The 12,150-nt window shown below is 44.2% G+C and overlaps 1 protein-coding gene across 1 annotated transcript; it reads right to left on the minus strand.

Moving 5' to 3' along the window:
• Positions 1-651: 651 nt before the first annotated feature.
• On the minus strand, positions 652-1,203 carry LOC122048673. The gene is made up of 2 exons (XM_042610208.1): positions 1,108-1,203; positions 652-1,017 (listed from the first exon to the last, which is right to left on the minus strand). Exons 1-2 carry the CDS (start codon positions 1,201-1,203, stop codon positions 652-654), a joined length of 462 nt encoding a protein of 153 aa, XP_042466142.1.
• Between the last annotated feature and the right edge of the window lie 10,947 nt (positions 1,204-12,150).

The following is a 12,150-nucleotide window of genomic DNA, read 5'->3' on the forward strand; positions in this document are numbered from 1 at the left end:
GAGTCAGCTCGGGTTTAAGGTCACTACTCGATTGTTGATGAAGAATCGGGTTTAAGGTCGCCGCTCGACCATTGGTGAAGACTCGGGTTTAAGGTCGCCGCTTGACTGTTGGTGGAGACACGCGTTTAACGTCGCCGCTCGACGATTTGATGTGGACCCGAGTTTAAGGTAATCGCTCAACAGTTGGTGGAGACACACATTTAACGTCGCCGCTCAATGATTTGATGTGGACCCAAGTTTAAGATCGTCGGTCGATCGTTGGTGGAGACGCGCATTTGACGTCGCCGCTCGACGATTTGATGTGCCGTTCAGCATGTATCTTAGAAATCTTTTATTTTGACCCTGCATTCAGAGAGGACGTACAAAAATGTATAAATACACTTCTACACTTGTACACCTCTCATTCGTCCCGATAGGGTTGGAGATGGTTTGCGCTCCATGGTCGTTCGAGCCGCCTTCCCGTCTCGTCCTCCAGATAATAAGCGCCAGAGCGGAGCTTTTCCATGACCTTGAAAGGCCCAATGAAGCTTCGAGCTTGATGATGCCCCCGACTGGCTTGACTTTCTTCTAAACAAGGTCGTCGACCTGGAAGGACCTCGGGATCACCCTTCGGTTGTAGGTTTGCTTCGTCCACTGCCAATATGCCATCAGCTAAACGGTTACTTTGGCGCGTGATTCGTCCTCCAAGTCCATCTCTAAAAGCCTCCGCTCGGCGTTGCCTTCATCATAATGCTGCACCTTATCGGACTCTAATCTGACCTTGACAGGGATGACCGCTTCGCTTCCATACACCAGGTGGAATGGGATCAGACCGGTCCCCTCCTTTGGCATCATGCGGAGGGCCCACAGCACGCTCGGGAGCTCATCGACCCAGCTGCCTCCCATATGGTCGAGCCGAGCGCACAAGACTCGGAGGATTTCCCGATTGGTGACTTCTGCTTGCCCGTTGCTCTGCGGATAAGCCACGGAAGTGAAGGCCTGCTGGATACCATATCCTTCGCACCACTCCCTGAGCCTCTGACCGACGAATTATCTTCCATTATCTGAGACGAGCCAGCGAGGGATGTCGAACCGACAGATGATGTTTTGCCATACAAACTTCATGACCATCTGCTCAGTTATCTTGGCTAGGAGCTCGGCTTCGACCCATTTGGAGAAGTAGTCCACCGCGACGAGCAGGAACTTCCGTTGATCGGTTGCCATAGGGAAAGGTCCCATGATATCCATGCCCCATTGGTCGAACGGGCATGATATCATGGACGCTTTCATTTCCTCAGTTGGTCGGTGCGACATGTTGTGGTATTTCTGGCAATAAGCAAGTGGCCACCGTCCGAGCGGCGTCCTCCTGGAGGGTCGACTAGAAGTATCCAGACATAAGTATTTTTCGGGCCAACGCATGGCTGCCCGGGTGACCCCCGTAAGCGCCTTGGTGTACCTCCTTCAGGATGTAATCGACGTCTTCTGGTCTGATGCATTTGAGTAGGGGTCGGGCGAAGGCCTTCTTATAGAACTAGTCACTGATCAGGGTGAACCAACCGGCTCTCTTCTTTATCAGACGAGCATCCTCTGGATCGGTAGGCATACTTCCTGAACGTAAGAATTCTGTTAAGCCCGTCCTCCAATCGTTTGGAAAGGTGATTCCCTCCATACGGTCGATGTGGGCCACCAGTGATACTTGCTCGATCGGCTGACCTATGACAATCGATGTCAAAGAGCTAGCTAACTTGGCCAATTTATTTGTAGCCTGATTTTCTGATCGGGAATCTTCTGTATGACGACCTCTTGAAAGTTGGACTTCAGTTTTTCAAAGGCCTCTGCGTAGAGCTTGAGTCGGGCGTTGCTTATCTCGAACGCTTCGGACAGTTGCTGAGTGACCAACTGAGAATCCGAATGGATCAAGACTTTGACTGCTTCGACGTGCTGAGCGGCTTGTAAGCCGGCTATTAGCGCCTCGTACTTGGCCTCGTTGTTGGTGGCCCTATAGTCTAGCCGAACGACCAACTACAATCGATCTTCTTGTGGGGAGATGAGTAGTATGCCGATGCTGCCCCCCCCCCCCCTGTCGTGTGGATGAACCATCCACATATATCCTTCAAATGACCTTTGGCTCTAGGCTCTGTACCTCGGTGATGAAATCCACCAAGCACTGTGCTTTAATCGTAGTTCGGGGTTGATACTGGATGTCGAACTCGCTGAGCTCCGTTGTTCATTTAATCAGCCGTCCGGATGCCTCGGGATTGAGAAGTACTCTCCCCAAGGGACTGTTGGTCATCATTATTATAGAGTGAGCGAGAAAGTATGGGTGAAGCCTCCGAGAGGTGAGCACTAAAGCATCAGCTAGCTTCTCAAGACCAGTGTAGCGAGACTAAGCATCTTTTAATATGTGGCTTAAAAAGTACATTGGTTGTTCCTCGCCGCTTTGCCTAACTAATGCCGAATCGACCGCATGCTCTATAGACGACAAGTAGATCTAGAGCGGCTTGCCAACACATGGCTTGGCTAGGACAGGCAGGGAGTTGAGATATTCTTTGAGTTCTTCGAATGCCTTGTCGCACTCCTCGTCTCATTGAAATTTTGTCATCCGACGCAGTATTTTGAAGAATGGCAAGTTCCGATCGGATGACTTGGAGATGAATCTGGATAGCGTTGTGATCCGACCAGTCAATCGTTGAGCTTCCTTCAAGTTATGTGGTGGGGGCATGTCTTACAGCGCTTTTACTTTGATTGGGTTTGCCTCAATGCCCCAATTGATTATGATGTAGCTGAGGAAGCACCCACTGTTGGATCGAAAGAGCTAGAGGGGGGTGAATAGCGCTCATGGCTTTAACGCCTTTCGGATTCGTAAAACGATTAAGCACAGCGGAAATAAATAAACGAATACACACAGAGGACCAAGGTGTTTACTTGGTTCGGAGCCTGTGGCGACTCCTACTCCAAGGCCCGTGATCGTAGATCGCTTTCGGTAGGCAATCACTATTAATCTGAAAAATCTTTTACAATTAAAGAGTACAAGTGCTAAATAAGGAAATAATACCGACAATACAAGAATTGAAGAAACGAGGTTGTCAGTTGTCGGTGTAGCAGCGTGTGGTGGAAGCGTTCGGAGAGCGTTCAAAGGCACCGGTTGTTCTGTTTGAGATTGATGATTAGGTTGCTTTTTGAGGCTCCTTTTTATAGGCTCTATAAGACTAATCCAGATCCCCAAGTCTTGGGATCAAGTTTGACTCGAGGCGAATCGGTCGACCGATACCCTCGTTCGGTCGACCGATCAGGCGATCTCCTCCTATTCGATCCGCCCGATCCGCTCGCTCCGCTTTGATCTGGTCAAGCCTTATCCTTGGTTCGGTCGACCGAAAACCTGGTTACGTCGACCGATCCCTTGGTCGAGCTCGATCCATTCGCTGCAAGTCTGATCTGCTGCTTTGGGAGTTCGGTCGACCGATAACCTGTTCGGTCGACCGATCCCGGTCAATTCTGACCCTGCACAGAAATTGTTAGAAATGTTCTCCTACAAAACAGAGTTAGAATATAGCAGAGAATATATAGGTAAGTAAATTGACAGTCTGCGGACTGCCCGGTTTTGTCTTCGAATTTTCAACCGGAAACCCTAGGTCAAACCGACGCCTACTGTTCCCTCTTCCGAGGAACGCGTCCTCACCTACTCCCCTCAAGAGAGATTACCTGATGCCAGTCCAGTCCTCCAAACCGACTGGACTTTCTGCCTAGGGTTACCACCCCCTAGGGTTTTCTCCACCTAGGGTTACCACCCCCTAGGACCTAAGGTTACCCCCCTTAGGATTTTCACTACCTAGGGTTACCACCCCCTAGGACCTAAGGCTGTCACCCCTTAGGGTTTCCCTCCACCTAGGGTTACCACCCCCTAGGGTTTTCACATTGCCTAACCGCAGCTAGGACTTTTGCCTAAGAATACTTAGGTCTTTCCTGCAATCTCAATCAGACACATGAGATAACAAATTCGGAGAGGCCGCTCCGGCCCCGACACACCCCCCAACCAGAGCAGCACGTCCCGTTCCTCGCACTCTAGGCGACCGAGTTGCCGGACTTGAGCTATCTATGACTAGTCTCCGTCAGAAGGTCTCCGATTTTCATCGAGGTATGCGGCAGGAGGTCACCGACCTACGACGGGAGATGCGGTAGGTCTCCGACTTACAACGAGACGTGTGACAGGAGATCTCCAACCTTCGACATGACCTATCTAGCTCCTGAGAGGATGACCAGACCCGTCATACTGAGCTAATAGAGATGTTACGCTCCTTGGGATTTGGACCACCCTCCTCATCATCCCGATAGACTAGATCGCTACTATGTGTACTTTATCATGACTATTGTATTTTTGACTTAGTTATATTTGTTGGTCCCTTTGGACGCCGACAAGAGGGGAGGGGTGAATTGCCCTACAAAAATTAAACAGTCTTTCTCGGATTTTCAACTAATTAGCAAACACTTGTAATCATAAAAAGAAGAGACTAATTAAAGAAATCAGACACAGAGGGTTTACTTGGTTTGCAATCAGAGGATTGCTAATCCAAGAAAAAGACGGCGCACTATCTGATGATCTCCTCTGGGCGGAGTAGCCTCTTACAGCGTTGACAACACAAACAGAAAAGTAAAGCACAGAGAAATTGATTACAAGTTAATTGAATAATCTGTACAAATCAGTGCTATATTTATAGCACTGATCGAGGTGCCCTGAAGGGTTCGGGCGCCCTAGGGGGATAAAATTTTATCCCCCAACATTCATATCGAGTTAAAACTCGATCTGGTCAAAATCTACTTCCGGGGCGCCCGGAATGGATCTGAGCACCTGGACCACTTAAGTCAACCCAGTTGACTTTTTGTGGTCCGGTTTCATTGCTCCGGTTCAGCTCGTCTCGGTCCGGGTCTTCTGTTCCGGCTCCGCTAGCTTGGGTGATCTCGGCCATCCGGAATAGGGCTCACCCGAACCCAAGTTCCGGCCTTCTCCTCGAGCAGCCTTCCTTCCCGGTTTCTCGTCCCTCGAATGTCGCGTACGTTCTTCTCGTCTGCTGGTGTACTCTTCCGCGGTCACCTCGTCCCTCAGACGCACCGAGCTCGTCGACTCTCTCTCGTGCTGTCCTTCTCGCTAGCCGCGTCTTCCGCTCGACTTCCTGTGTTCCTAAGCTCCTGTACACTTAGACACAAGGATTAGACAAAATAGGACCTAACTTAACTTGTTTGTGTTGGAATGTATACTAAAAGCCTAGCTTTTGTAAACATTTATTTTTGAAATAAAAGAATCACATTGGTCAATATCTGCATTTATTTGTTAAATGTAATTATTCAATTAATTTATATAGTAGATAACATGGTGTGTGATGTCACACTCATAAGATCATGTTGTCAGTTCTTTATAAATTATAAACAGTTGCTCGCGACTAAGATGGAAAGGAACAAACCATTAGAATAGTCGTAATGTAATTAAGTATTAGTTTATCTTGACTAATAAATTACACTAGTATACTCTAAGTGTATTGAGTAAGACCATTTTAGGTAAGTTCTTTTTGTACTGACTTAATAAAAGAACTAGGCCTTAGTTATTATGGAAGTGTGTGCTCTTAATCCTAATATAATAACAAGCACATATATTTAATATTTATTTCTTTGACTTATCAAAGGGTGAGGTTTAGCTCGATAAATCAATATGCCCGATAAGTTGGGAAATGATATTACTTATAGTGTATGTTGTTGATTATAGAAGGAATCTGTGTCCTAGTTATCTAGGTTGAGAATGTCCCCAATGTTAGGATCCTTCGTACGGCTAGAGAGGGGGTGTGAATAGCCGACCCCAAATCGCTCGCGTTTCTTCCTACACTTCGTTAGCGCAGCGGAAAAATAAACTAGAAACGAAAGGAAGAATATCAAACCTTAACACAGCGATGTACGAGGTTCGGAGATGATACTCCTACTCCTCGGCGTGTCCGTAAGGTGGACGAGCCCTGTCAATCCGTCGGTGGATGAATCCCCGGAAACCCGGCTAAAATATACTCCTTCTGGGTGGAGAAACCTCGCCACAAAATCTTGCAACAGCAAGCAAAGAGTACACGAGATACAACAAGAAATACAAGACAATATGAATACAACAACACTAGCTTGCCTTCTCGTTGTCGACTGAAGTCCCAGATGAAGCAACAACTTCACGGACGGATGCCAACAAGCAACTCAGCAGCAGCTGATCCAGTCGTGGAATGAAGCTCACACGAAGCTTGCGAAGAAGAGCTCAACAAAGCTCAAGCACCAGCAGCACACGAGAGAAGAAGAGGAAGAAGAAAGCAGCGGCGGCGGCTCGACCCCTTTATACTGCGAAGAAGATAGCGAAGAAACACTGATCGGTCTAGGGACCGATCAGGTTCGCCTCGATCGGTCCCGGACCGATCGGTCGATCTGAGAACCTTCGTGCGACTCGTCGATGCGTGGACGATCGGAACCTGGATCGGTCCACGACCGATCCTACTCTTGGCTTTCATTCACGACATCGTCTCGATCGATCCCGACCGATCAGACGGCCTGATCGGTGCGTGGACCGATCGACCGCCTTTCTTTTCACCTGCTGGCGATCGGTCACGGGCCGATCGATGGCAAGAAAACAGAGCTTGTTGATATCGATCGGTCACGGGCCGATCGCAAACAAAGGTATCACCGGATCGGTGCGGTGATCGATCCGAGCTTGGTTTTGCCCAAACCAAGTCCCAAGACTTCAAACCAATATCCGGTCAACCTTGACCTATTGGTACTTCATCCCTAGCATCTGGTCACTCCTTGACCGCTAGAACTCCTCGCCAAGTGTCCGGTCAATCCTTTGACCTACTTGGACTTTCCAACACCAAGTCCGATCATCCCCGATCCATCTGGATTTTCCCTTCCCAGCTTCACTCACGGGACTTTCACCTGCCTCACTAGGATTTCCCACCGCCTAACATCCCAGTTAGGACTTTCTCTGCCAAGCTTCCTCCTGGGACTTCGACTTCACTCACCAGGACTTTCCACACCTAACATCCCAGTTAGGACTTTCCACTGGCTTCACTCACGGGACTTTCCACACCGCCTAACATCCAGTTAGGACTTCCTTGCACAGCTTCACTCACTAGGACTTTCCAAGCGCCTAACATCCAGTTAGGACTTTCCTGCCAAGTCTCCATACTTGGACTTTTCCGATGCAAGTCTCCATACTTGGACTTTTCGCGCAAGCTCCTGCTTGGACTTTTCCGTGCAAGTCTCCATACTTGGACTTTTCCGATGCCAAGCTCTGCTTGGACTTTTCCGTGCCAAGTCTCCATACTTGGACTTTTCCCGAATCAGGTCAACCAGGTCAACCTTGACCTACGGTTGCACCAATAATCTCCCAAACATCTATTCTTGTCCCACATCAAGAATAGAACTCTCTCACGAGTGTCAAACATCAACATGCAACACAACTAGGTCAACCTTGACCTAAGGTTGCACCGACAATCTTCCCAAGTCAAACATCAAAATACAACTCGAGTCACGTCAACTCGAGTCGGGTCAACCAGGTCAACCTTGACCTAAGGTTGCACCAACACCCAAGAGGAGCTTATAAGGATTGCCATGTTAAACCCTGCAGGTGGACTTAGTCCAACATGACAATGAAGTTGAGTGGTACTACTCTTGGAGCTAGATATTAATTAAGTGAGTTGTCAGTAACTTACTTAATTAGTGGACATTTGTTATCTTAAACATAGGGAGACTAACACACTCATGATAAGAAGGAGCACATAATGTAATTTGGGATTGGTGCGATAGTGTGATAATAACTCTCTAGTGGAATGAGTTATTATCGATGAACTTGAGTTGTGTGTTCGAGGCGAACACGGGATACTCAAGCTCATCGGAAGGCCAAAGCCAATTTCTCCTCTAGGTCCCTGTCGTAGCCTCATTAAAGCCTCAAGTCCATCCAAATATAAGCTCATCTTGGTGTCCAAGAAGGGGGTCGGTCCAATGCTTGGTGACCAAGCAAGGGCCGACCACATCCTCTTCTATAGGGGCCGGCCTTATTGTTTGATGACCAAACAAGTAGGGGCCGGCCACATTAATCAAACAAAGAGGGTTGTTTTGAATTTTTAAAATCTTCTCTTTGTAGAAAAACTATAAGTTTTAAAAGAGAAATTTTAATTTTAAAAACTTTCCTTATTTGAATTAGGCCACATGATTTAATAGAGAGTTTTAAAAGTTTTAAAACTTTCCTTTTTTAACCATCCTCATGGTTTTAGAAAAAAGGAAGAGAAGTTTTAAATTTTAAAATTTTCTATTCATGTTAAAAAAGAAAACTTTTGAAGAGAAGTTTTAAATTTTAAAACTTTCCTTTTTTAACCTCCGCTTTAGGAAATTAAAAGAGAGCTTGTAAAATTTTACAAGAGCTTGTAAAATTTTATAAAAAAAATTATATCTTTCCCTTGATGAGGTGGTCGGCCACCTTGCTTGGTGCCCAAGCAAGGGGCCGACCAATAGAGTTAATAAAACCAATCAAATTAAATTATTGATTGGTGATTGATTCAATCAAGAGGAAATAAAAGGAAAATTAAAAGGGAAAAGGAAAAACTAGAGGAAGTTTTTAATTTTTGTAAAAATTCTTCCCTTATTTGCCTTAGGCAAGTAATATAAAAGAAGGGGTGAGGAGGCCTCATGAGATACAACTCTTATTCTCTTGCTTAGAGGTTCTCTTGGTGTGGCCGACCCTCTCTATTCTCCCTTTCCCTTTGCTCTCTTCTCCTTGGTGGTGGTGGTGGCCGGATTTTAGAGGAAGAGGAAGAAAGCTTTTTGGTGGTGTTCATCTTGGAGGATCGTCGCCCACACGACGCCCAAGGTGAGGCGAGGAATATAGCAGAAGATCTCGAGGTCATTAGCATACAAAGAGAAGGTATAATTAGCAATTGTTTTTCGCATCATGCTAGTTATTTCTTTTTGTAAGAATTCCAAACACAAGAGGCATTAGATCTAGTTTTTCGAATTTATTTTTCGAGTTTGTGTTTTCTTTGTTTTTCAAATTTGTGATTCGATTGTTCTTTTTAGTTAACCTAGAGTTATTTAAGGAAATTAAATATTAGTTTTCCTTAAAAGACTTTGTCTAGGCGGTGGTGGTTGCTCACATATCCAAGAAGGCCATGTGTCTCGCCATACAATCCTGGAAGCCAATTTTGAAAATTAATATCTAATGAAATCAATAACATAGGTGGATTTGAATCAATAGTATTAAGTTCCGCTTGCGATTCAAATCTAAATCATTAAGAACAAATAAGTTAAATTTGGAATCAATGATGTTAAGTTCCGTCTGTGATTCCTAATTTAACTTTTAAACAACACAATAGATTATTTAAGGAAAGGTTTGTGTAACGACCACCCTTGTTACTACTACTACTACTACTCTCTAAAGGTGACCGTTACTTAACTACTAACTCTACTTAACCGGTGTGATCAAAACCACGAGGAATCCCTACCGAAAAAATTCGGTAGAATCTCTCCTGTACCGGTGACCATAAACATTAATACATACACAGTATACACAGCCACAGGCGGCTGGAACATATATCAAACACCCACACAGTTTAATAACTGACAAAAACTATAATATCTACCTATTACATAGAAACTCATCACAGCATGCAAACTAAAACACGAATAAACTCAATAGGAACATAGAATATAAAAAAAATACAGTCTCAATGACTTCAACCATAGAGTACAACTCAATAACTTCTTATCCACTAAACACGAAAACGCAAAACTTCCCAGTTCTCTCCCACAGTCCACGCATCACACACCATCCGCAACACCTTGTCGCCTTCCTTGCTAAACCTTTTCCTTTCCTTTATCTGCAGTAAGAGGAAATGCAATCTATAAGCAAAATTTACTTAGTAAGCGCTATCTAACTCACAAAAACATGAATATGCATGTGTACAGAAAGAACTAGAAACTATATGCTCTAAAAGAAAGTAAAGCATAAACATAACTGCTCATGTCAAACTAATAGCAAAAAAAAGCTAAGGAATCTACTCATGTAATTCTAATAGCTAATCATGCTACACAAGGACAAAACTGCATGCTAGAAAATAAAGCTAATCATGCTAAATAACTAATCAGGAAACAAACAAAACTAACACTGCATGCTTCGAATTAAAAGAAGCTAAACTTGCTGACTCTAAACATAAATGAAGCTTGTTTCATTTGTTTCAAAACTTATACTTTATTACTTTAAAATAATAATCAACTTCTCTTGGGCCCGACATTTTACCAATTTGCGCGCATCCTTAATATGAGTCGAGGTAGCTAATCCCGAAACTACTAAGGTACTTCTAGGCGATCTTATGCCTAGGGGCGATCTAGGAGCCCACCCAATGGACCTTGTGTCCGGTACATGCCATTAAAAAGTAAATTACTTATTTTCTTTTTAACTATAACTTCCTTATACTTGTTATTCTTTAATTCTCTTATAACAAAATGCCTTGGCATTTATTCAAACACTTAGTGTGCTTTTAATCCTAAACTTCTGGAATTTAGGATCAATTTAAGACCTTGGTCTTTTCTTACTTATAATCACTCATAACCCGTAAAAGAGTTTAATAGAACACTATATGCATGGAAATTCTAGAGTTTCACAGAATAAACACAATTATTAATACTTGCTGTGAAAGTAAAGAGGAAATACAGTCTTTTTAAACATGTTGTACAAGAATACCATTATCACTACGTAAGCATGCTATGAATGTAAAAAACAATTCCATCTACAATAGGAAGCTATCTAAAGTAAGCATGCTGCAGCCACCATTAGACAATATGACTGTTCGGGTTTCATAAAACTATAAAATTCCTTAAGCAAAATCTGCAATGTTATACTTATCAAAAATCTGCGTACATTACTTGTAAAAATCTGCACTTAATGGGTCAACTCTTCTAAGCTGTTTCCAACAAGGCAAAGCATGAGGGAAAAAGGTAATTACTGTTGCTATCAAAAATTAACCCATGATATACAAAAGCATGCATTCAGTAGATCTACAGATTCTGAATCGTTTCCAGCAAAGCAAGGCATAAGGTAAGAATGCTATTACTATAAAAGAAATTGATACATAAAGATAATGGAATGCTTGAATCGGCTGGAATTTAGAACTTAGGTAAAGCTTGCACTTTTATAGAGTAGAAGAGATTCTTAAGCATGTTACTACATGATTTGAACTGGATTACCACCACAAGCTCAAACCGAAAACTAGGGTTTGAAATCCAACTCTGCACCATGGCAAAACCACAGAAAACTACACCACATGGCAAATACAGATGGTTCATTATAGGTTAGAGATCAACAATTTTGTATTAAGCTTTTATTAAGTCTAACAGAAGGATTCTTCACAGATTAAGCTTCACAGAGGGATTTTGTTAAGCTTTTTAAAGTACACGGCAGCAAACCCTAATTGTAAAGCAACCCAAAATCAAAACCTAAACAAATTCCTCTCTTGTAACCCTAATGAAGCTCACGGCAGCAACATGGCAGCAAGTTCACAACATGCTTCAAAAATCAAAAGACACAAGGAAACATCAATCGAAATCCGGAACCACCCTTACCGCAGGTGAGTAAGTGACTTACATCGATTTCTTGAACTTACAACCGAAGAGAAGGCTCTAGGGTTTCGGTTGCTTGCATATTTCGGCCCCTTCCTCGTGTCTACCGTCCCCTCTTGACGAGAGGATCTCAATCCGACGAAGAAACCCTTCGGATTGAGCCTTGGTCGGCCGCCGGAGACGTGCCCTGGGTTGTCTTCTTCGTCGCCTGAGTCGCCGTCGCACGAGAAGAGCAGAGAAACGAGATTAGGGTTCGGGAAAAACCTAAACCCTTTTCTTATAACTAGGGTTTTTTATTAATCAACTACTACTTAAATATTACTCGCTCTTTCCTTAATTAACACCGCCCGCTGGCACAGCTGGTCAGTCGGGTTTTGCTCAGGTCAAAGGCCTCGACTTCGATCCCTCAGCCGCGCACCTTTTATTCGAAAGATTATTTTTGATTTCTAAAATATAGCTTAACTACTATTGGTTTCAGTTTTCTTGAAGAAACAATTGCTTGCTCACTTGGTCAGCCTGGGCAGATAAAGGCTTGGCTGAGTCGGAGAT

Source organism: Zingiber officinale, chromosome 2B, assembly GCF_018446385.1.
Source record: "Zingiber officinale cultivar Zhangliang chromosome 2B, Zo_v1.1, whole genome shotgun sequence".
In the NCBI taxonomy this organism is placed as follows: Eukaryota; Viridiplantae; Streptophyta; class Magnoliopsida; order Zingiberales; family Zingiberaceae; genus Zingiber; species Zingiber officinale.

Bases quoted from the DNA above. Each gene is read 5' to 3' on its own strand.
- LOC122048673 (XM_042610208.1), bottom strand. From the start codon at position 1,203: ATGGCAACCGATCAACGGAAGTTCCTGCTCGTCGCGGTGGACTACTTC. The intron at 1,018-1,107 runs GTCATGAAGTTT...TTCGTCGGTCAG, and splicing joins CCAAGATAACTGAGCAGATG to AGGCTCAGGGAGTGGTGCGA.